Source organism: Hypomesus transpacificus, chromosome 25, assembly GCF_021917145.1.
Source record: "Hypomesus transpacificus isolate Combined female chromosome 25, fHypTra1, whole genome shotgun sequence".
In the NCBI taxonomy this organism is placed as follows: domain Eukaryota; kingdom Metazoa; phylum Chordata; class Actinopteri; order Osmeriformes; family Osmeridae; genus Hypomesus; species Hypomesus transpacificus.
The window spans coordinates 3,319,210-3,343,341 of record NC_061084.1 but is presented as its reverse complement, the minus strand read 5'-3'; the positions used below and the strand labels follow the sequence as shown (position 1 = coordinate 3,343,341).

Below are 24,132 nucleotides of genomic sequence, written 5' to 3'. Positions count from 1 at the left end.
TTGATTGTCGTGCTATCTTTCTTCTTCCATTCAGACAGAATATGTAGCCGCTGTTGCTCTTGGTGTTCAGTGCTTTCTCCTGAATGATAGTGTGGGAGATAAATCACTTCTCCTTTCCGTGCTTTTTTGACATTTTGTGCTGGTTTCCTCTCACCAGGCCCGGGTTGGTTTTTGAGAAAGTTGATTGTAACTTCAGGAAATCCAGGATTTCTAAGCTTCGACCTTTAATTTCCCATCTTGTATTTTAGGCTATACATCCATCCGATCCAACCATTCAGTTCAGTCAGACATGGATGTTTTTTGACTAAGGCTTCTGCAACCTGTCCAACCTGAAGGCCTGTGGGATAGGCTGTGTGACTGTACATGTAATCAGCCAGTTTTTCCATGATTTCAGACCTGACACAGGTGTTGTTGAGAACTGTGCCATCTTTTGCAAAGTCTTCATTGCCATTCCTCAGTACTGCTTCTGTCGCAACTGAGAAAAGTGGAATGACAATTTTATTTGACCATGATGCCCCTTGAGGGCTTAATATGACAGTGTCCTGTGATGACAATGACGTGCCATCCAACTGGTAATCTGCAGAACTACAAGAAAACTGTGATGATGAACTCATTAGTCTCAGGAACTGCAAGTGAAAGCACTACTGATGGAATAATTACTACTTTCATTGATTCCTTATGCTTAACATCTTTCGTAGAATGAAGTGTAAAGAAATCACCAAAGTCTTCATCAAGGTAATGCAGGGTTATTTCCTCATCAAGTTTGAATGTGTCCTTTACGGTCTCATGCAATTGATCCACTGTGTCTTGCATTCCTGGGGGCAGTGTGAATCACCTTCACAACAACAGGGTCCATCTGTATGAAATAAATCACAACAATCAAAAAAGAAAAATCAGAGTAAGACACTTAGGCATTTCTCTTTTTCACTTAATATTTACTTTTAGTCATTTAAATACATTTGCTCCTAAACAGCTATGAAGCTGTTGGTGCAAAGAGGTGCATTCCAACCTTACGTTCATCACAACCGTAAACTGCAGTATGATTTTGTCAGTAACAGTTATTAGCAATGCTAACGTATCCTGTGTCTAACACCTGCCTTTCTCCAGTTCTTTCAAATAGATCATTTAGACAGGTGTTAGCAATAGGCCAGACTGCTATTCGTTTTCTGGCTTTTTTTCCGGAAGCCTCCCTTCTAATGCCGACTACAGCTAGTCTAGCTAAAGTCATTTGATGTGTTTAGAACCGTATTTAGCATTCTATTTATGCTAGACACAGGAGACGTTAGCATTGTTAATAACTGTTAGCGACAAAATCATACGTACTTACGGCTTGCGGTTGCAATGAGCATACGGTCGGAACAGCACCTCTTTTCAGATTCACCTTCTTGGCAAATCCTGCTTGAAATTGTCCGAGGTTGTCAAAACTGTCTTGGGTGAAATGTTCAGAGCAAATAAATAATTGAGTGTCGAACTTCGCCGGGATCTTCTCATAGACAAACAGCAGCCATGCCTGTCGAAAGTTTGGCTCCTTTAAGAAAAAAGTTACGAGTAATGAGCCCATTAAAATTTCTGTAATGTAACTGTGTTATTTAATTGAAAAAAGTTATGAGTTACATTACTAGTTACTGTCAAAAGTAGTGGAGTTACAGTAGCGATTACTTTGTAACGCGTTATTCCCAACACTGTTTACGTGGAAGATTTTGAAGTCTGTAATCCGCTTGGAACCTCGCGCAAAAAACATAGTGACAGCGGTGTATTGGGTACTTGCAGATGTCCAATCAGAATTTAGATCAATTAACATGAATTAATTTGGCACTCCTTTCTAAAGCTAATGATGTAAAAGAATTTGACTATGAAAACCATTTTTGAACCGCTGTTAAAAGATCTCATCACACTAGAGGAAGCAGACATTTTCTTTCCTACCATTGGTACAAATATCAGAGGAACTGTTTTTTGTGTCGCAGCGGACAATCTTGGTGCTCATTTTATAAGTGGCCTTGTAGAGAGCTTTAATGGGCATTACATATGAGATTTTGTATTAGGGACCATTCAGACTATCAGCAAAAAGAGGTGCATTCATGGTTTTTTCTACCAAGGACAAAGGAGAACTATGCTTTACCTCTTCAGTCTGTAAAGGAAACCTGCTCTGGTACATTGTTATGGTGTCAAGAAAGCTTGTACCTTAACAGAAAATTTGAAGCATTTCCATTTCGTAACAGGGAACCCACCAGACATGCTCCATGATCTATTTGAGCATTATGTCATAAAGAGTTAATAAAATAACAATATTTCACCCTGTTACAACTGAATGAGTCACCCTGTGACCCTGCTGCAGATACAGCAACTTAGTGATACATACCCTTTGGCAGCATATTGTGCGGGAGGCAAACGCATGGTCACTTTAAAAAGACACATTAATGTCCAATATTATCTGATTCCCGGCCGTGCCAAATGACGTTGTGTCCTTGGGCAAGGCACTTCACCCTACTTGCCTCGGGGGAATGTCCCTGTACTTACTGTAAGTCGCTCTGGATAAAAGTGTCTGCTAAATGACTAAATGTAAATATTAAGTGAAAAAGAGAAATGCCTAAGTGTCTTACTCTGATTTTTCTTTTTTGATTGTTGTGATTTATTTCATACAGATGGACCCTGTTGTTGTAAAGGTGATTCACACTGCCCCCAGGAATGCAAGACACAGTGGATCAATTGCATGAGACCGTAAAGGACACATTCAAACTTGATGAGGAAATAACCCTGCATTACCTTGATGAAGACTTTGGTGATTTCTTTACACTTCATTCTACGAAAGATGTTAAGCATAAGGAATCAATGAAAGTAGTAATTATTCCATCAGTAGTGCTTTCACTTGCAGTTCCTGAGACTAATGAGTTCATCATCACAGTTTTCTTGTAGTTCTGCAGATTACCAGTTGGATGGCACGTCATTGTCATCACAGGACACTGTCATATTAAGCCCTCAAGGGGCATCATGGTCAAATAAAATTGTCATTCCACTTTTCTCAGTTGCGACAGAAGCAGTACTGAGGAATGGCAATGAAGACTTTGCAAAAGATGGCACAGTTCTCAACAACACCTGTGTCAGGTCTGAAATCATGGAAAAACTGGCTGATTACATGTACAGTCACACAGCCTATCCCACAGGCCTTCAGGTTGGACAGGTTGCAGAAGCCTTAGTCAAAAAACATCCATGTCTGACTGAACTGAATGGTTGGATCGGATGGATGTATAGCCTAAAATACAAGATGGGAAATTAAAGGTCGAAGCTTAGAAATCCTGGATTTCCTGAAGTTACAATCAACTTTCTCAAAAACCAACCCGGGCCTGGTGAGAGGAAACCAGCACAAAATGTCAAAAAAGCACGGAAAGGAGAAGTGATTTATCTCCCACACTATCATTCAGGAGAAAGCACTGAACACCAAGAGCAACAGCGGCTACATATTCTGTCTGAATGGAAGAAGAAAGATAGCACGACAATCAAGGAGTTAATGGCCAGCACATTTGTGCATAGAAGACATGATGTTGTCAGTCTTCATTGGAGCATCAAACAGATCAAGGAGAGGTGGCCTGCCTTGTTTGACGTGTTATATGTGAGTAATTAGCATTTCTCTTACACAGTATAACACAAACACATATTGGCAGAAAATGCTAAAGTTGGTAATGCTTTTGTGTTTTCCATCCTTTAAGTAAAGCTCTTGATCCTAATGGTCTCTTTTTTTCTAAATATAAGAGGGGAATATAGTGTAACTTCTGTGTTATTAAGCCAGTTAAATAATCACAGTCTCCCTGTTTTTTTTGTTGTCTTTTTGTTGAAGGTCAACGCAGAGTTTCAACGAATCACCACCGTCTTGAGGCAAAATTCATGTAAATGTTGGACCTTTATTCCCCTAAACTGCTTTCCATCTTCCACGCCAAGAAAGGTGCTGCTGGAGAGACACATTGTGCAGAAATGAATACTCTGCTCCAGGTATTTCAGTTTACTCCTTTTTAGCCGCTGCTTTCCCTCACCTGTCTTGTCATTAAAGTGCTCATATGCCTTTTTCCTTTCCTTTATTGTTACATATATTTTTTTGTGCATGTTATAGGTTTACAAAGTGAAAAAGCCCAAAGTCCCCCCCCCCAAACGGAGTTACCGTCTCTAACAGAAAACCCTCAGAAGCAGAGAATGAGGCCATGTTAGCAGCTAGCATACGTGTAAACTAGTCTCTGTGCACTGAATACAGCAATGTATTTAAGAATACATTTGCACCTCCTTTTGCTGATAGTCAGAATGGTCCCTAATTCAAAATCTCATATGTAATGCCCATTAAAGCTCTCTACAAGGCCACTTATAAAATGAGCACCAAGATTGTCCGCTGCGACACAAAAAACAGTTCCTCTGATATTTGTACCAATGGTAGGAAAGAAAATGTCTGCTTCCTCTAGTGTGATGAGATCTTTTAACAGCGGTTCAAAAATGGTTTTCATAGTCAAATTCTTTTACATCATTAGCTTTAGAAAGGAGTGCCAAATTAATTCATGTTAATTGATCTAAATTCTGATTGGACATCTGCAAGTACCCAATACACTGCTGTCACTATGTTTTTTGCGCGAGGTTCCAAGCGGATTACAGACTTCAAAATCTTCCACGTAAACAGTGTTGGGAATAACGCGTTACAAAGTAATCGCTACTGTAACTCCACTACTTTTGACAGTAACTAGTAATGTAACTCATAACTTTTTTCAATTAAATAACACAGTTACATTACAGAAATTTTAATGGGCTCATTACTCGTAACTTTTTTCTTAAAGGAGCCAAACTTTCGACAGGCATGGCTGCTGTTTGTCTATGAGAAGATCCCGGCGAAGTTCGACACTCAATTATTTATTTGCTCTGAACATTTCACCCAAGACAGTTTTGACAACCTCGGACAATTTCAAGCAGGATTTGCCAAGAAGGTGAATCTGAAAAGAGGTGCTGTTCCGACCGTATGCTCATTGCAACCGCAAGCCGTAAGTACGTATGATTTTGTCGCTAACAGTTATTAACATTGCTAACGTCTCCTGTATCTAGCATAAATAGAATGCTAAATACGGTTCTAAACACATCAAATGACTTTAGCTAGACTAGCTGTAGTCGGCATTAGAAGGGAGGCTTCCGAAAAAAAAGCCAGAAAACGAATAGCAGTCTGGCCTATTGCTAACACCTGTCTAAATGATCTATTTGAAAGAACTGGAGAAAGGCAGGGGTTAGACACAGGATATGTTAGCATTGCTAATAACTGTTACTGACAAAATCATACTGCAGTTTACGGTTGTGATGAACGTAAGGTTGGAATGCACCTCTTTGCACCAACAGCTTCATAGCAAATCCTGCTTTACATCATCCCAGGTTTTCAAAAAATGGTTCACGCAAATGTGTTGAGGGTCGAACTGCACAGGGATCGTCTACGCTACGGTATAGACAAACATCAGCAATACCCGTCTAGTCAATGTTAGCTAGACTCTAGCTCATCTGCTTTTTATTAGGGCTGTCAAGCTATTCAAATATTTAAATCACAATTAATCGCATTATTTCATATGATTACTCGCGATTAATTCAATTAATCGCAAAATTATTTAATCTATTTGATCTGTTAAAATGTTACCCCAATAAATGATTTTGTTTGTGGGAATATTATTAAAAGGGTCTACTTAACTCCAGATTGGCCTAACTGGATGATAATGTCCATATAACAAGTTCAGATGGAACACAACTTAAATTGTAAGGGAGTTTTATTCACTCACAAATGATACTGCTGTATATTAAACATCCACAAAATTAGACTTATTCTGGAATATAAAATACTTTTAAGTCATATTGTCTCATTGCCTACTACGATGTCCTGCTCCATAATATTCAAATCTCACTCAAACATACTTCATATACTCAAGCAACCACAGATTGACCTTAATATTGAACAATTCAGTTGGGTTAGGGTTGAACCCAGTCAGCTGCTCGCTTCTTTTGCGAGTGTTGCTGCCATATATTACCAGAGCGAATGTTGCTGCTGCTAACGCTGGTAACGCTACTGCTAGCTGTGTGCTTTGCTTGCATGTGATAGTTTAGGCTGGAAGTACTCCGGTGATAACTAAACTCAGCCTAACAATCAGTATGCATAGCCTTACTTTTGTCAACCGAGCCATTTCGCAACTTTTTGAAATGGAACTTCCCATCTTAAATCGCTCTCTCCATCATTCAGCTGCCGTCGGCAGTCAAAATCATGTGACAACAGGTGATTCCCAGGGTCAAAAAGAAACCTGCGTTAACGGCACAATTTTTTTTGTCGCATTAAAGTGAGATTGCGTTAACTTTGAGAGCCCTACTTTTTATTAACGCTGATTTGCAAGGAATGCAAGAACAGCTAGGTAGTGAAAAGACATAAACTGTAGGAATATAAACTAGTTTAGCTTTCTAACGCAAGAGCATAGGTAGAATGTGTGATGATTTAGCTTTGTTTATTGGCAGTGGGATTAACGTTGTTTCATGTTCCTGACTGTGTTAAATTCATATAAATAACGCGTGTTATGTAAATCTACAATTCACGATGCATGTTTGTCCAGATCTTTGTCAGGTTATTTTTCAGCAAGATATCTAAAGCTAGCTAAGTAGAACCGAGTTGAATCACGATAGTTTGGTTGCTAAGCTGTAGCCTAACGTTCTACCCATCTAAGTCAATCCAGTTTGCTTCGACAACAGAAGTGGAAGAAACTAACGTTATCATTTCAAATGATATCTAGTCAATGTGTTGTAAACAGTGTTGTGTAGACATAATAGATTTATCTGCACGTTTTTATTTCAAGTCTCCACCTTCGGTGTTTCAGCGAGTGCTGTTGGCCGTGTTGCGTTTTTGCCCCCCAGCTTCACTCGTTGAAAACCAACCAAATAAGCGCGCAGCTCATCTAAAAATGAATGAGCATACCAAAAAAGCTAGTGTTTTTCTCCCGGGAACATTTCATAGGATCTATCAGGGGGCATAGAACAGCACCCGGGCCATTTTCAACACAACCAATGTTACATACCCTATTCGGAGACCTTAAGGAACAGTGTGAAATACCCCAAAAATCCCTGTCAATCGCCCCTTAAAAAATCTTCCGCCTCTCATATTTTGAAAAAAAAGGACCATCAGAACCAAGAACTGTACTTGGAGGATTGCAGAGACACAAGTTTTTCACTAAATCCCTGACAACCTTTTCATCAACAGTGCAGTTATTTTGTGTCAACATGTCTCTCACTACATTTGTAATATACTGAGATGATGATGTGCAGATAAACTGAAGCTGTTCCACCAAGTCATCTATAATTTACCAGAGACATTATAAATGCTTTCTAACTTAAGCAAGAGAGAACCGATAACTTTCACAAACACGCTTTCAGTTTCACAATCCAAACCTACAGTAGCATCCAACTCCACATCATCAACGGATTCCAGTAATGCTAACTGTCTGTCATGCGTTTGAACTCTGGTAGAAATCAGAAGTTTTACAATAAAACTTTTACAAGACGTTTTACAATAACATCAGCTTTTAAGTCCTTACACAAGAAGGATGGGTGCTTTCAGCTTTTATGTGTAGCTTAAGTCCCATATATGTTAGTTTTGAACTCACAGCCATCAAACACACACACTATTGTTTCTAGTCTTTTCAGATGAGAGTTTTAATGTGTTGAAATTAATCCTTGGTATTCGGAAAACATGAGTCACAAAAACTGGGGAGCCTCGGTGGCTAGTGGATAGCGTCCTCTGAGGCTCAGTCCTTTCCACTGTGACCTAAGTTGAATATGGCCTGCTGTCCTCCCCTCTATCTCACACATTCCTGTCCCGTCAAGTTAAGCATATGTTGAAAAAAAGAGATACAAACCTTTTATTGCCTTAAAGTTGATAGACTAAAGACAATTCCCCCTCCCAAATCTTTCTTTTTCAGAAAACAAATTGGAACTTATCTCACATTTTCTTGATCAGCTGTTTTCCATCTGAAAACCATTTTTTATATATATTTAGCAGGGATTAAAACAACTCTTTAACTTAGGATATGAACTTTAAGAACAACCTTCCACACAAGTCATGAATCGCAATTAATGAATACTGCTCCGTTATGCCAGAGCAATGCATGATTTCCTCCTGAGTGAGATTTAAAGATCAACATGGCACATTTACATTTATTCATTTAGCAAATGCTTTTTCCAAAGCGACTTACATTTAGTCATTTAGCAGACGCTTTTATCCAGAGCGACTTACAGTAAGTACAGGGACATTCCCCCCCCGAGACAAGTAGGGTGAAGTGCCTTGCCCAAGGACACAGCGGGGGGGCACATCATTTGACACAGCGGGGAATCAATCCAGTAACCTTCTGATTACTAGCCAGACTCCCTCACCGCTCAGTCATCTGACTCCCCATCTAACTTCTGTCGTCCCGAAGGTGAGCAGGGGATCCCACCCTGAATCCCTTCCATCACAGGCCATCCCACCCTGAATCCCTTCCATCACAGGCCTTCCTTGGTTTAAAACAGCGACACAGTTACTCTCCTGCCACCAGACAAAGATCCAGTGAGTATTATTCATTAAAAGCACATGGCTTGACACATCCTGTCAACACAAATTAGATTCAATATGGCAGGGGGAAGGAACTTCTGCAGTATGGGAAGCGGCTTCTGCAGCTGATGATGAGGAGACTGTGTCACTGGACTCCAGAAGGCCTGCGGTATCATGTAAATCGTATGGAAATGCATATTTAGCCCATAATGATGAGAAGTCGTTTCAGTTCAGTTTATTCTTTGCTCCAGAAGGGCAATTTGTATGCAGCAAGAAGGCATCACGTGAGAATATACAACTCAAACCACACAACAATTAACACAATAAAAGTCATTTATATAGCACTCATAAAATATTTTTGTAGAATGATCCAGACGCAGTAGGCTACAGCCTGACAGCCAGCCTGGCAACATAGTAATTATGGACTAAAGGAAATCTAAACCATGCACAATTCCTGCTGTGCTGGATTGATTGGTGGTTTACAGAATTCACAAACTGGCAGATGTGTCTACTCAACATCTGAAAAAAGATAATTGAGCTGGCAGATGCACTGATTGCTGTCAGTAAAAGTCTCCAGGATCTAGACCGTGGTATTGAAATCAAGAAGAAAACACTGAGGAAACTATCTGGAGATTAAGAAACTAGAAAAAGAAGTGACTTCAATCCACGCTTAAGGCCGATTTATACTTCTGCGTCTCCGTTAACGGACAGACGCACGCACGGAGTCGGACGGAGTCGGACGGACTGGTTGAATTTATACTACTCCGACGGCTCTGCGTGCTGAAAGCAATTCACCGCCAGAACAGTAGATGGCGCTGAACTGCAATGCTAGCTAGGTTATCGAAAAGTCGGAGCAAATTTACAAATGAGCCATTTCATCAATAAAATAAGCAAATTTTCAGCAACTACACTGCCCATTTCTTGTTACATTTGAATTCAGATGCTGATTTACATGTTCTGTTTAGCTGAAATATGAATTGTAAAAACTTACAACAATGGGGGTCAAAGGATTCTGTTCTCTTGATGGTCACGGCAACCCCGCCCCCACCCCTGACGCAAGCGGTTCTTAATACGGACCAATCACAGCCAAGGGGTATCCGTAAAAAGACGCACGGACAGACGGATAGTCAGGAAAATCAGGAGGCGCACGCAGAGCTCTGCGAGAGCTCTGCGAGGACACGCAGAGGGCGTTTCTTGACGGAGAGGGCGTTCCCCGTGTGCGTGTCTGTAAAAACGCTGATAGTATAAATCGGCCTTAAAGCATATCTGTAAAACAATGTATTAACCTCTCACGTCTGAAAGCACGTCTCAATATCAATGTTTCGTCATCCAAAACGTAGTTCAGAAATGGGCATGCCATGGTGCAGTAAGAAACACAGGTGAATGGGACTTTATACAGTATATCGCCCTCATTACTGACTTCATTGAAATCACCATTGCAACTTCATGAACCATTTCTAAAATCAAATTCGTGACAGCAATAGTGACAAGTAATGCATGTTGATAAAAATAAATAAGAACACATTCAGAAGACAACGGAATAACTGTTAAAAACGTTTATTTCGGACACAGGAGAGACTCCAGGATTAATCTTAGCCTGGCTGTTAGCCTGCTCTGGAGCAGGCTAGCTGCAAAGAATAAATCTCCATGGTTACTTGGCTGGGTTTAATTCAACCTGCTTTCGTGCAACCAAGTCAAAGCTAAATTCATCCAGGTAAACTTGAATATTCCGACTTAATCCCTTATCCTGGTTTCGTGCAATAGCCCCCTGGCGGTTGTTTGAAGAAGACCGTAGGTGACGGGTTGGGGTGTAAGGCTGCAGGAGAGACTTGATGTAGTCGGGTGCAGTCCCGTTCACTGCTCGGAAGGTCAGTACCAGGGTCTTAAATCTGGTACGGGCTGTGATGGGTAGCCAGTGGAGAGAGATGAGGAGCGGGGTAACATGGGAGCGTCTAGGTAGATTGTAGACCAGGCATGCCGCTGCATTCTGAATCCTCTGAAGAGGGCGGGTTGCACATGCTGGGAGACCAGCGAGCAGCAAGTTGTTGTAGTCCAACTTGGAGAGGACAAGTGCTTGGACTAGCAGCTGGGTGGAGTGCTCAGACAGGTATCTCCTGATCTTCCGGATGTTGTAGAGAGTGAATCTACACGACCGGGAGACTGCAGCAATGTGGGCCGTGAGGGAGAGCTCGTCATCCAAGGTTCCTGGCAGAGGATGAAGAGGACACCGTTGCAGATCCCAGGGTGATTGAGAGATCGTGGGAGATGGAGGGTTTGGCCGGGATGATGAAAAGTTCTGTTTTGGTGAGGTTCAGCTGGAGGTGGTGCTCGGTCATCCAGGCGGAGATGTCAGTGAGGCAGGCCTCAATCCTAGCTCAGATTCCCAGATCGGTCGGGGGGAACGACAGGTACAGCTGCGTGTCGTCAGCGTAGCAGTGGTAGGAGAAGCCATGGGAGGTGAAGATTGGTCCAAGTGAGGTAGTGTACAGAGAGAAGAGGAGAGGTCCAAGGACGGAGCCCTGTGGGACACCAGTGTAGAGCTGGCGAGGGCCTGACAGTTTGCCCCCCCAGGAAACCTGATAGGATCTTCCCGACAGGTAGGATGAGATCCACTGGATTGCAGTGCCAGTGATGCCCATCTCAGAAATTCTGGAGAGCAAGATCTGGTGGTTAGCAAAAAATAATGATGACGGATGACCTTGTAGCTGGCAGACTGGAGGGCAGCTGTGACTGACAGGAGGGCAGTCTCTGTGGAGTGGCCAGTCTTGAGGCCCGATTGGTTGGGCAGGTTGTTCTGAGAGAGAAAGTTTGACAGTTGGTTAGATACAGCACGTTCAATTGTTTTTTAAAAGAAGGGTAACAGTGATACTGGTCTGTAGTTCTGGAGGATGGCAGGTTTAATGGAGGGTTTTTTGAGTAGAGGGGTAACTCTGGCCTGTTTGAAGGCAGAGGGGAAGGTGCCGGAGGTAAGAGGTAATTAGGACAGAGCCCACCCTGACCTTCAAAAATACCAAAAAATGACTTGACTAACACATTTTCAATGTCTTTGTGGTATTACCCGGTCTCTGATTTTGAAAAAAGTTTAAGAAAAATAAACATTAGCCTTGCAAATACCTGAAAATTGTAGACAATTTGCTAGGGCCTAACTTCACATATTGTAACGTTAACTGAATTGAATTGAGCGAGTAAAAAATATGTTATTTTCAGACCTGTCTCCAATTTAACGTAGGCCGACAAGGTTCAAAAGTGTTGTAGTTATACAAGTTAGAGTCTAATGCAGGGCTCTCAAGTGTCACGCATTGAGAGTGACAGTCACTCATTTTGGTCTTTAGTCACGCCCTCCCGCCACACATTGCATTTCTCACGCCGAAAACAAATATTTATAATATATTTAATATGCCGCAGCACCCAACCAAGATTCCTTGGGCCGCCCCACTCTCACTATGGAACCGGCAGTCAAGCGCGTCTCCTTAGTCAAACCTGCCACTTATCAGCCAATCAAAAAAAAGAAAGGGTTTATACAATAGCCAATCGGAAAATAGCACCATTGTATCTGGGTAAGATTTAATGCAACAACCAATGGAAAAAAAGCATATCCTGTAATTTTTCGTGATTCTGCTACATCTTCCGAAAGTTTTGTTCACCTACAAAGCAAACCTCTGTAGCTCGAGCATCACTTTGAGCACAGACATGATCCCCTGTTTTAATGTTACAACAAATTCACAACTTGTTTGACACAAACAATGACAACTTGACTGCTGTTAAAATGTTTCCCAGATAATTAGCATCAGTTTTTCACGAGTCTCTGAACCAACAGTTTTACAGCCTGTTCACTGACACCTGCTCAGAACAAGTAGTTCATAGATTTAGCCGGTGTGTATCGGTGAAACTCACTGGTCAGGTAAGTAAAATGCCACCCGCTTCAAAGGTTATCTAGCTTTTCGTTGGCGTAGTTGGTAGTGGCGGCGCTTAGGATGTCAGAGATGGCAGGATCGAACCCAGTGCGAATGTCATATGCATATGTCAATGTCATGAATGTCATATGCATAAAAAATTATGAGATGCATTAATCATTGCTGCCTTTCAAAGATGTCAGGTAAAAATCAATTAATTTTTTTGACCTCCTGAGGGGGAGAGAATGTCACTCTTGCCTGTCTTCAAAACTTGATAGCCCTGCCAATGTTGAACTGTATGTAATATAACTGTGGCTAATGTAAGCTTAGTTTAGCCTTCTGAAGAAAACACATAGCACATGCAGACTCGGCTAGCTAGCTAGCCAAAGTGTGCTAACAAGTCAAATTAGCTTTGGCAAAGAATGACTTTGACATCACAGTAATGTTGGTCGGCTGATATTTCACGCTCAGTTGTTGCTTCTGTAATTGAGATGTATGTAAAACTGTTATTGTGTTAAATGTTGCTTACTTCAACTTGTGGTCTTTTCGGTGGAGTCCAGTCAGACCTTCAAGTAGCTGTGCCCGCCAAGCCACGTCCCCGTGTCGTCTGCCTGAGCCAGAACCATTGACGAAATGACGTCACTTCATACACACTCATTCTTTTAAGTTGTTAAGTAAAGTTTCCAAAAATATTAAGTTGAGTTGTCTAATAATTGTTGTTCTTAAAAATAATTCTAACAATATTAATAAAAAATGTTGTTGAAACATACAGTAATTATTTCAAATATCCAAAAAATGTAATCTGTCAGTCAAATCATTCATTTTTACTAAATAAACTTACTAACTACATGTTCATTTTACACAAAGAATGCTGTTTGAGATTCACTCATGAATTTTAATACAGTTAATCCAAATACTCATCATAATGAAGGTCAGTATTTTTTTTAAGCAAGAATACCTTTATTTAACTTTTACAAGTCCCTTGAATTATTTTTTGAGTGTGGAATTCTACGGGCATTGGTTTGTGTTTTCGGTTTAACTGCTTTGATTAACAAACGTTGATTGGGAGACTGCGTTTATTTTTCTAGGATTATCAATCTAAATGAATGCACTGACTAATAGTAAATTGTTAAAACTCAAACTTTACACAGCAGATTTATACTGGGGCACATGCCCCAGCTAAAATAATCTAACGACGCCCCTGTGGTGTAGGTCTCACAATTTACATAAGGAGTGGTGTAGTTATCCACTATACCAGCTCACAAATGTTTTAAGACCAGACAAATGTACAGAACTATGTAAATCTGTAGAATAATACAAATAATTAATACAATGAATTATGAATACAATTTCAGTAATTAAACATTCCAAGAAATATATATTATGACATTTCGAGTACCTTACCTAAGAATTATTATCATTCACCCACGAAAGAAGACATATTGTTATATATAGTGTTATATTTAGTGTTTCAATTACATATTGTAAAACAGAGATATATTTCCATATAATTAAGTGTGACAACTCACCCACAGTATCCTGTACTCGAATTTAAAAGAACACAAAATAAAATGTACGTAAGGTTTATAACAAAAGATCTAGCCGAAGAGTTTTGCACAGTTGCAGTGTTACTTATGTGATACTGTTGCACTTCACAATGATGTATGATATCATAAGATTACAATGTTTTACTTTAAAGTGCTTAAAAATATGATGTAAAATTTAAGAATATGAAAAATAGTTGTATCTGGCTAATTGTCTCCAAATAATCTGATTCATTGTCTTCCCTTAACATTGAGTTAAAAACATATTAGTTCAAATGTAACTACTTAACATTAATTTTGCAGTCAAATGGAAGCTGGTACTTCAGAGATGGTTGAGACAGCATTGATTCCAAGAGTAGATCACATGTCCTACCTAGTGTAAACACAGAAGAAGAGATTGTGTGACATAGGAAAAACGTTGTTTTAATTGTCACAGAAACCTCAAAACAAGAACAATAACGCTGGATTTAGGTAAAAAAAAATATATATCTCACAAATGACTTTAAGGGCAAGGCCTGCAGTTGAGACAGATTCACTTTTTGTAACCCTATATTTACCCATCCGATACCCCATCAGATTTTAATGTCTAAATGTAATCTAACATTCATGTTGGCCATGCCGTCAAGTACCAAAATATAAAGTACCCAAAAATGCTGTGAAATAATTGGCTGAAGATTTCTGATTTAATATAGTGCATTTCCACATGCAGTGGTGGATTAAGGTGGTCACGGGCCCCTAGGTCAATCTTTGTGTGCATGCAACGCACACTCTACTCGCACTGACATTTACTATACGTAGGCCTAGTATATGTACTGTACTATACACATTGCCAGAGTTTACTATAAACAGCAATGCCATAGAAAAACAATACATTCTGTGTCTGCACTTGTCTGCAAGCTTGTAACATTTATATTTTTACTCGCGTTTTCTTCATGGCTGACTTCAGCTAAGATAAATTACTAGACCTCTGACAACTAGATTATGAAGATTCGGCAGCAATAATAACCAGTCAATTTGAGTATTTATTTTGCAAATCTTGGTTGCGATGGTCCTTTGATCGCTGTGCTTTTCATTTTTGAGCTCCACTGTCTTATCTGACATTTCTATTTGCCTCGATGATTAGCTAATAGTGGTGTTGTACGCTGTATTATTTGAAAACCTGATCTGATTTCATCTATCAGTTGGGAATGATTCTTATGGTCCAATAGGGGTCAGGTTTATTTATCTAACTAGAATGATGCGTCACCAACATCATTGCGGACACTATGCCCCATCTATCATCCCAGGAATCTGTGTGCCACCAATTTTATCACTAAGCACTATCTATAGATCAAGGAATCTAGATTTGTGGGTTTCACTGACATCTTAATCAACGACTGCATCACGGGCACTGTGCACTAGTTGTGTGAAAGTTACATCAAACAGGATGTCATGGGTTCACATGGCATGTCTCCAAACAGACATGTTTGTAAGACTTTTGTAAGGCTGACAAATACTCCCCTTTATAAGCTTGCAGGCATTTTATGCATCCATAGTAATGGTAGTATCTTGTAAAGCCACTTTATTCCCTTTTAATTTTCAAAATATTTACATTATGTAAATGCAGGCACTAATTAGAAATTGGTAGCTTGCTTGATTCGCTGACTAGTTTGTTTAAGTAGGTACATGTTAATAACATATTCTCTGTCTATTTTTATAGCACATATTTGCAGAATACTAGTCTTTTTAGTAGGGAAAGTGGGTTGTGTACTCATGATGATTCGTTTCTGTAATTGATGAACACTGGCCATACTAGATGTCTTCTCACTCTCTCCATCTGTGAATTACTGTGTCCTATAAAAAGGTGACCCTGTTGAGGCTTGCCCTGCTACAGGGGAAGCCTTGATTTCCAGCAGCAGCTGAACCCACTCCGTATCAGCAAAACAAATGGCTCAAATGACCTGAACTTTTATTTCACCCAAGGCTTTGCCAACTGCACCTCTTCTCTTTCCATGGGCACAAACGCACACACCACAAACTCTGCCATGAACAGCCCATTATATTATTAACATTGTCTAGTGAAGGTGATGTATTTTTGTCTCTTAATTTTTCAGCCCCAACCTTACGTTTCTTAGCCTGGTGTTCCATCGTTATATTGTCTCTACTAGCTAGCTTTCGATCTGTAAGTGTCACTCTTGTGTCTACGCGAGACTATGAGGGTGGGCTAAGGGCTGCATAAACGTTCATTTGGAATAGACCAACCGGCCTGGGGGAAAGGGGGGCCGGTTGGTCTATTAGTCTTGTGGTGTAACTAATCAGGGAATTGAATCTTGTTGGGTTAGTTTAATCGGTTATGTTATTACACTGTTTGGCTGAAATAAAAGCATGTACTTTAAATAGACTGCTAATATAACACAAACTTTACATATGCATTATACATAGTTTCATTTTGGTTCATAATTGTGTTTATATAGCCAGTATTTTCTTTTTATGCAGTCTGTTTTAGAGTTTGTTTATTTATTATATGGGCCTACTTTAGGTTTGCCATAACATTTTTGGGACACATGCTAATTGATTAGTCAAGGTAAATTGCTTAAACTGGGAACACTAATGAACGTTATTAAAGATGCTGTAAAGCAAATTCCATTATTTGCTTCTCAGTACATTATATACGGGTGAAATAAGTTGCTGAAAGCATGTGTAAAGCGCTAAAACTTTGTTGCATTGAAATGTGGAGTTAGACTGTTAAACAGTTTCTCACCCGTTTTCAGCTCAGGTTTTGTATAGGCAGGGCAAAACCCAACCTATCTACGTCACAGCCACCTATCTAAGTCAGATCACAGACAGTTTATATAACCTGCATTCTGTTACTCAGCTGGTACGATGAAAAGACAAAGAAATTAACACTTAAAACTCTGCAAGAGAGAGAAAAGACTGCAGGTAGGTCTGTTCTGATATCTGCAATTGATTTAGCTAGTTGTTGCTGTTGTTGCTAAATTCAATACATTCGAGGAGGCGGAGCTTCAGCTCTTCCAGGCGACACACCCCCCCAGTATGAAGCAGAGAAGAATGCTGATTTTCTCACGATTTCAAAGCCTAATTTATATGCTTGTCAGTGTTTTTTTTTCATTCGAATCTGGATGGGTTGTTAACAACACATTCTTCTGGGGTGTGATGAACTTAAAACTAATTTTCAGTTTTGCTTTACAGCATCTTTAAAATACTTACATATACTGATTGTTGAAATGAAGTCTATTGATGCTAGCCTGGCGCTGCCCTCCTACGTACTTCCGCTCAATTTTCATTTTGCTTCTGTACTGCGTCTGGGCTTGAGGTATATTGGTCAGATGTCTCCGGTAAACTTTTTACTGGTCCAATCAGCGAACAGAGGGAGTGACTGAGAACGATGACCTTGATGTTGTGTGCTAGTTTGAGTTGTAGTTCCGTAATGGGGGCGGAGAAAGATGCGAGCAAAGCCATTCGGTCCGTTGTGGCAACGCTGCCGAATATCCAGAAGTTAAAGCCGGAGCAAGAACAATCTTTGATCCCAACGAGGTTCATTTAATTTTCTAGCTAGCTCCGTTAGTGGTGAAGGACTTGGCTAAGGCGAACGCTAGCAATTGGTTATGCCAGATCCAGAGTGGCTCTTGGCAGATCAAATAGTTTTAAACTTCAACAGAAGTTTAGGAAGTCAACGCTTATCAATGGATTGAGCCCAGACTCTCTGTACAAATGCAATGTATGAGAGTCTGGTTAGGACCAGGCTATATTGATGCAGCCTTAAAAATAAAAGTGAATGGGAGTGCTTAAAAAGTCAGAGTGACATTCATTGAGTGATGTGATTATCTTATACTTTTGTGATGATGATTGTGATGATTTTTCTTGTGGTGGTGCGGTTTATATTTCGAAGCGGCCTATAGAACGTTTGTATAACAAAACAACAGTAGAAAAACTTTTTTCATGAATGCTATTTAACCCGTTATGGAGTAGCGTCGCACATTTGTGATTGTTCGAATGCGGGTCTCACAGGGTAACGTTGCATATTATATGCGTAGCCGGTGAAGCCACCTCCCTGAAATTATTTTTTGCAGGTTGGGATGTCTACTATTATGGTAGTAGCATTGCTACGAGTATTATGCTAGCTAACTAAGCCCGGAAGCTTACTAAAGCTAGCTAGCTACCGTTTCGGGACCATCGGGAATATTTAGAACTCATGGGTCTACAAGAAAATATTAGTTAATTCCCGGGCAATAAAAAACATACATTACGCACTTACTTACTTTCGAAGTGTGTTACACAACGGCATGCTGTACTGCCTATACTCGTGCATTGCTTGGGATCATTGTTCCCGTATCAAGTGCGGCATATATTCCAGTGCGGTAATAATCCGGTTTAAAAACACTAAGCTCCCATTCTGGTGGGGTGCGGTTTATAGAAAATGCGGCTTATTTTAAGAAAAAAACGGTATGTTGCTGAAGCAAGACAAACAAAACACAACAATATAGGACATTGAATAACATAGTATAAGCACTTACAGGAGATATTATGTGACCAGTGGTTTTATCTGTGCTCAACCACAAAGCTCATGGTTGTCCCATCAAAGGAGGGTGGTGCAATGATCCTAGGACCTTGCTGAGAGGCCATGTTGATGACGGGTGGCTTGTCATTGTTATTTCCGAGTGGCGTTCTAACCTTTGTGAGACGTTGAGGCAGTGGCGACTTCCCTGTGGCCATGTAGTATGGGCTCTCAATGTAGACCCCATCACTCTGCTGGGAGTGGGAGCCTTTATTTCCATTGTCAGCCTCAGAGTTCATGGACATCTGGGACTGCATTGTCCGTGCTGGGATCACTGTTGGTGTAGACATAAACCCTGGGTACATCATATAAGAGTGCCCAAAAGCCCCAGGGTTCATTGCCAAAGGAGAGATGGACATGGGCATGGGCAAGGGAGTCATAGGTGGCTGCGGCATGGGCACATCTACATACTGGCCCGTCTCAGGGTCAAAGAGTCGTTTGGTTGCTGGTTGGACAGGTGTGTCGACTAGGTAGTAGTTTCCAGTGGTAGGGTCCAGCAGCATCTTCCTTTGGGTGGCCTGGAAGTGGTCAATGGTTGGTATAGTTGCCATGGTGGGGGAGAAACAAATGACCTGGTGTTGAGCTGAGGACATGGTCATGGGGAGGGAGTGGTGATAGATGGTGGTGGTAGGGGTGTCATGGGATTGTACTTCCATGACAATGGTGGAGTGCTTTGGGGACTGGTGGCTCTCTTCCTGCTTCCTTACAGCATCAGCATGGCTCGTATGCTCCGGTGGGTAGACAATAGTTTGAGTATTGGCACCTATGGCGCTGAAATTGTAAACGGATGCCTTATCATGGCCTGACCCTTCAATTTGTTCGGTGCTGGTGGTATGGGACTTGAAAGGTATGGTTAGATCATTCTCTGGTACAGCTGAGATGATGGATTGGGTGTGTGTAACTGGCCTACCTGCCTCATTTTTCTTAGGTCTCTCACTGTCCTCTACTAGGCATCTTGCCTGAGAAATCTTCAATGACACTGGAACTTTAGGTGATTTTGTACAGAAGCCCTGAGTCCTGTAAGGTGCTTGGGAGATGACATGAGACTGGGCTGTATTCATATTAATACTTGCAGTTGTGTTTATTGATGTATTTTGACTGGCGCTAAGATAAAATGTTTTGCTACCTGTTCCACCACCTTGTTGTGAGGGCCATTTGGGCCCATTTGTCACCTCTCTGCTGTGAGGGATGTAAAATGTTTTGGTTGGTTTGTTTTCTTTTTTTATCTCCAAACTAGGGGAGGGTGTCATTGCAGGGGGAGTTTTGTCTGTGCTTGGATAGGAGTCCATTATTTTAAGCTTCTCCATGATGGATGTTGGCCTAGCATTGCTTACATGTCCATCCTCTTCTACAGGCCTACCAAGTTCATTATTGGAAACCAGGGAGAGGACATTGCTTTCTGTTATGGGATTGGACTTTCTTTTCCATTCATTTCTATCAAAAACATACAACTGCTCCATGGTTTTCACTGCAGCCTGTAGTTTTTGTAAGGCAGCCTTGTTGGCCATCTTGGTTTCATTTTTTTTCACAGTTATATCAGGTGTTTTCTCTTGTTTTCTAGAAGCTGTTCTAGTTTCAATTTTCAATCCAATGTGTCCCTCTGACATATCTTTTTTTGTATTACCTAATGGCACTATTTCTGTTGGTTGATGGATAAGTGATCCAACCTCTGGAGATGACCTATCAATTTCAAAAGTATCCTTATTGAGTTTACATTTAGAGACTGCAGCTAGATGTTCAGATTCCTTAACATTACTATTTGTATTCACAGACTGACACTTTATCACTATGGGGGAAACTGATGCACGGTTTTTATGACAGCTGTGTTTTTGAATCCTTTGCTCTGAATGAAGGTCCACTCCAAAAGAACTGAATTTGTTATCGTTGTTATCCAAGGAAACAAAGTGATAAGAACTTTTAACCAATTTACGCACATCTCTAACTTGATGTATGGGTGTTTGAAGCTTTCCCTTGCTGTCTCTTATGTCTCTGACCATAAAGTGTGGTACTTTGTCGGAGGACTCACCCTTTAACACCGGAGCGAGCGCATGGCATCTGGAGTCATCAGCTGTCTTTATCAGGTTGGCACCATTACAAACTAGGTTAAAAATAGGACATTTTGAGATGTTAAACTTGTCACTTTTGTTGTATTTCAAACTCTTCAATTTGATTTCCGGTGATTTTGATGGAGCCGAAGTTCTTGTTGAATCAGGGACATATAAGGTATTGTCAGAGCGCAACCTCATGCCTTCTCCCTCTTTCTGATCGTTGGGCGCGCGTTTCAAATAATTCATAGTCTGCAGCTGATTATCAACTTCTCTCTCACTTGATGGTAGTTGGATATTTGGCACAAACAAATGTGCCAGTTTACTAGTCCCCGAATCGGCGCACAAGTCTGTGTCTCCGAGGTTGTCTTTAGTCGAAGGCAGTTTCCACTCTGGAGTTTGATAATTTGTTTGTTCCTTTTGAAACTCTAGCTCACCGTCCCTCCAGGATCTGAAAGCGCTATTTTTGCTTCGAAGCAACGTGCTTTTGGCCGCTTCGAATGCTCTTTTTTTAGTATCGAATCCCACTTCATTTGCCGACTTTAAATTAGTGTAAGAAGCTTGTCTCCCAGAGCCGCACTTGGCATCGCACAAACTGCTGTCCACAATGTCCCCTAATTCTTGAACACAAACTATTGTGTTGTCAGAACCGGCCTCTGAATATTTTGAGCTCTGCCTATCCCTGGACTCACTTGTTGTGCCATTTTCCTTGAGATTTTCTAGGTCTTGATGGACAAAGCAGGGTGATGGGACTTGATAGGGTTCGCATATCTCCCCCCTTTCCATTTTGCGCTCGTGCTCAAACTGCATTTTTTTGGATATAACATTTTTAAGAAGACTTGATGCGAATATTGCTTTCTTGTGTGTGTCTTCCATGGTTTCCCTTGCATTACAGGGTCGTCTTCTAGTCTCACCACCCTGTCCGCCTGGCGAGGCGTTGGTAACTTCATCTGTGGAACGTGATCCTGCTGAGTTTTTGACATTTTTGACAGTTTGACATTTTGAACGCCTTTCTCCCCGAGGCACCCCTGATTTGACATTGCAGCAAATATTTAATGTCTCTGTAAGCGTAATAACTCCACTATGGCCCTGCCCAAAGGTTCCCATGAGAGCAATTTTCTTTTTTGAAGCAGCGTTATGAGGATTGCCATTCAAATTAAACATATTGCTCGGGGGTGGCTTTATGTTAGTTAATGCACCGCTTTTACAACCTTGATCGTCTTTTTTCTTTGCCATTGTACAAGATGACATTTTATGGGACATGCTATTTTTTCCTCTTCCCTGGGATATGTTTCCATATTTAAGGTCCACAAACGTTGACCAGCTATTTATCCCCAGGCCACGTTCTGAAGCAGATGAATCGCTGGAGGTGCAAACATTTATGGAATCAAAATAGGGGTACGCTAAACTCTTGAACGCTCTGGCTGTCAAATTGCGCACTTCCTTGTCGGCGTCGTCAAGTTCACTCACAGCGCTAGATGCACTGCTGGAGTACTCGTTACCATGTTTGCCTTTTAATTTGCTGCCAAAGTGCAACCACCCGGGGGCAGCAATTAAACACTTCGCATCATCACACAATCTATCCGCTTTCGCATCACCTCTGAAAACATACCGACTCACGTCTCCTGCATGCTTAGCATGATAAAGAGTATTTTCATTTTCCTGGATGTTGCTAGGCTCATGTATAGCACAGGAAGTTGTTTTGATAGACAAGTGAATCTGCCCCTCAGAGTTCCCATTACACTTACCAAGTGGTGTCTTAAGACACTCCGAGGAGTTGCACGTTGCCTTACCACATCTATCATTTTCAAGTACACGGCTTGCTATTCTGCCAATAGACTGACCCTGTTTGTTTTTACCTCTCTCACCTACATCTCTCGTTTCGTCACAATCAAAAGAAGCATAATCCACAAAAGAGTACATTTGGTTATCAGCCTCAATGTCCCAACAGGACCCTGCTCCGATGTCATTATCCACTTCATGATCTGAAAGCTCAGAGAGCAGGATTTCATGAGTAGTAATGTAATGGGATTCATCCTCCATGAGGCACGGTACACAATCATCGGACAAGACTATAACATCATCATCTGACTCAATTGTCCTGCTTAGATAAATATCTGTGTATTGCAAATCTTCATTGTCATTCCAAGTGTTTACAGTTTCTTCTTTCAGTGGTAAAATATATCCTGCTGATTTCGAGTTGGACTTCAGATTTTCAGTGCACATTTCGTGTATGCCTAATTTGAGGCAATTATTAACATTTTCGTTTAAATATAAGTCGGATGTAAGTTCCAATACGTCTTTGTTATCCATACATTTCTTAGCTTCGGTATTACTACTGCATTTGCTGACCGTTTTGAAGGGATTTACCAGATCTTCGTTTTCAGGAATTTTGTCTCTTGCCTTCAAACTTGCATTACTACAACATTTCTGAACCACATCATGGTACCCTTCTCCAGGAGAAGACACGTTTCCATTCGTTTTGCATATATTTAATGAATTGTCTAAATCAACGTATTTCAATTCATCATGTGTCCCAGTAGCATACTTATCAGATAAGAGCTTATATTGCGTACCACCGACGCTACGGGGATGTAATGTATTCTCAGTTGCTTCCATTGTTGGCACTGCAGTAGGCTACGCTACTCACTTTTGGTAATTAGAAATGTAGCAAGTGTCACGGACAGAAAGGAAAAATAGACCTCACGATTTGCAGGACTCCAACTTAATTACCTATTTCCCATTCGTCCACGAGTCAACCACTGGGATGAGAACCATGGTGCCTCTAGGCTATCAGTTTTATGTCAGTCGAGGGGACAGTTCGGATGCCATTGGTTACGGAACCAGACTACACATCAACCATTCCAGATCCTTGCCTTGCCACCGAAAGCATGAAGTAGGCTAAGATATCTAATATCGTTGCAGTGCTTTCAACCTATTTCTGAACCAGCGTACAATTACAAACCTCTAATTGCATCACCTTCAACAACGCATTGATATAGCAGGCTGGTGGTTATTTATTATTAATACTCCACACTGAACCGCACCATAGGCACATTTTCTGTCTGGACGAACTTGCCGCATGGAGTAGGTTAGCTATGGTAGGCTACTAGAAAAGGTGACCATGTCAAAACAGCTATTTTAAACAGCGATGTTATGTGCCAGGGTGTTTTATTACACACTTGAGACAGATCTGTCTAGCAGACTAACCCAAGTAACCGACCAAACAAATAAACGATTGGAGGCCTATGATCAAAAAGCTATTTCCACAAGTGTTCCAAAAAGTTGTGATAATTTAGTAGGCTACGGTCAACACATGGCTGTAGCCTCACCCACAACATTTCAGTTCAAATTGTATTCCCTGCATTGACATTTTAAAACAACATGGTATAGAGATAATTTTGTGGGTAGAATAAACTACAAGTACAAGTAGCCTAAACTTGATCATGTTGGCTAAAAGCTATTGCTATTACAACAACTACTATTGTTTAGTGTCATACTAATACGTATAATAATGTGAACATCAGTC

General features: G+C 40.8%; 1 protein-coding gene and 1 long non-coding RNA gene across 8 annotated transcripts; one reads left to right on the top strand and one right to left on the bottom strand.

The window, feature by feature from the left end:
* Positions 1 to 483: 483 nt before the first annotated feature.
* c25h4orf54 (chromosome 25 C4orf54 homolog) lies at positions 484 to 23,463 on the bottom strand. 7 transcript variants are annotated; one of them, XM_047049282.1, is made up of 3 exons: positions 20,585 to 23,463; positions 14,294 to 14,376; positions 484 to 856 (listed from the first exon to the last, which is right to left on the bottom strand). In XM_047049282.1, the coding sequence occupies exons 1-3, from the start codon at positions 23,220 to 23,222 to the stop codon at positions 785 to 787; spliced, it is 2,793 nt and encodes a 930-aa protein (XP_046905238.1). In that variant the 5' UTR covers positions 23,223 to 23,463; the 3' UTR covers positions 484 to 784. The 7 variants fall into 7 exon arrangements, with proteins under 7 accessions (XP_046905238.1, XP_046905241.1, XP_046905242.1 ...); XM_047049285.1 differs by lacking the exon at positions 484 to 856 and adding an exon at positions 18,518 to 20,238 and having other exon boundaries at positions 12,412 to 14,376; positions 20,585 to 21,291; XM_047049286.1 differs by lacking the exon at positions 484 to 856 and adding an exon at positions 18,518 to 19,329 and having other exon boundaries at positions 12,412 to 14,376; positions 20,585 to 21,291.
* Positions 2,523 to 3,957, top strand: LOC124487168. Its single transcript, XR_006958335.1, has 3 exons — positions 2,523 to 2,779; positions 3,024 to 3,607; positions 3,833 to 3,957. It is a non-coding gene; the product is annotated as an uncharacterized LOC124487168 (long non-coding RNA).
* Positions 23,464 to 24,132: the final 669 nt, after the last annotated feature.

Bases quoted from the DNA above. Each gene is read 5' to 3' on its own strand.
- c25h4orf54 (XM_047049279.1), bottom strand. From the start codon at position 23,222: ATGGAAGCAACTGAGAATACATTACATCCCCGTAGCGTCGGTGGTACG.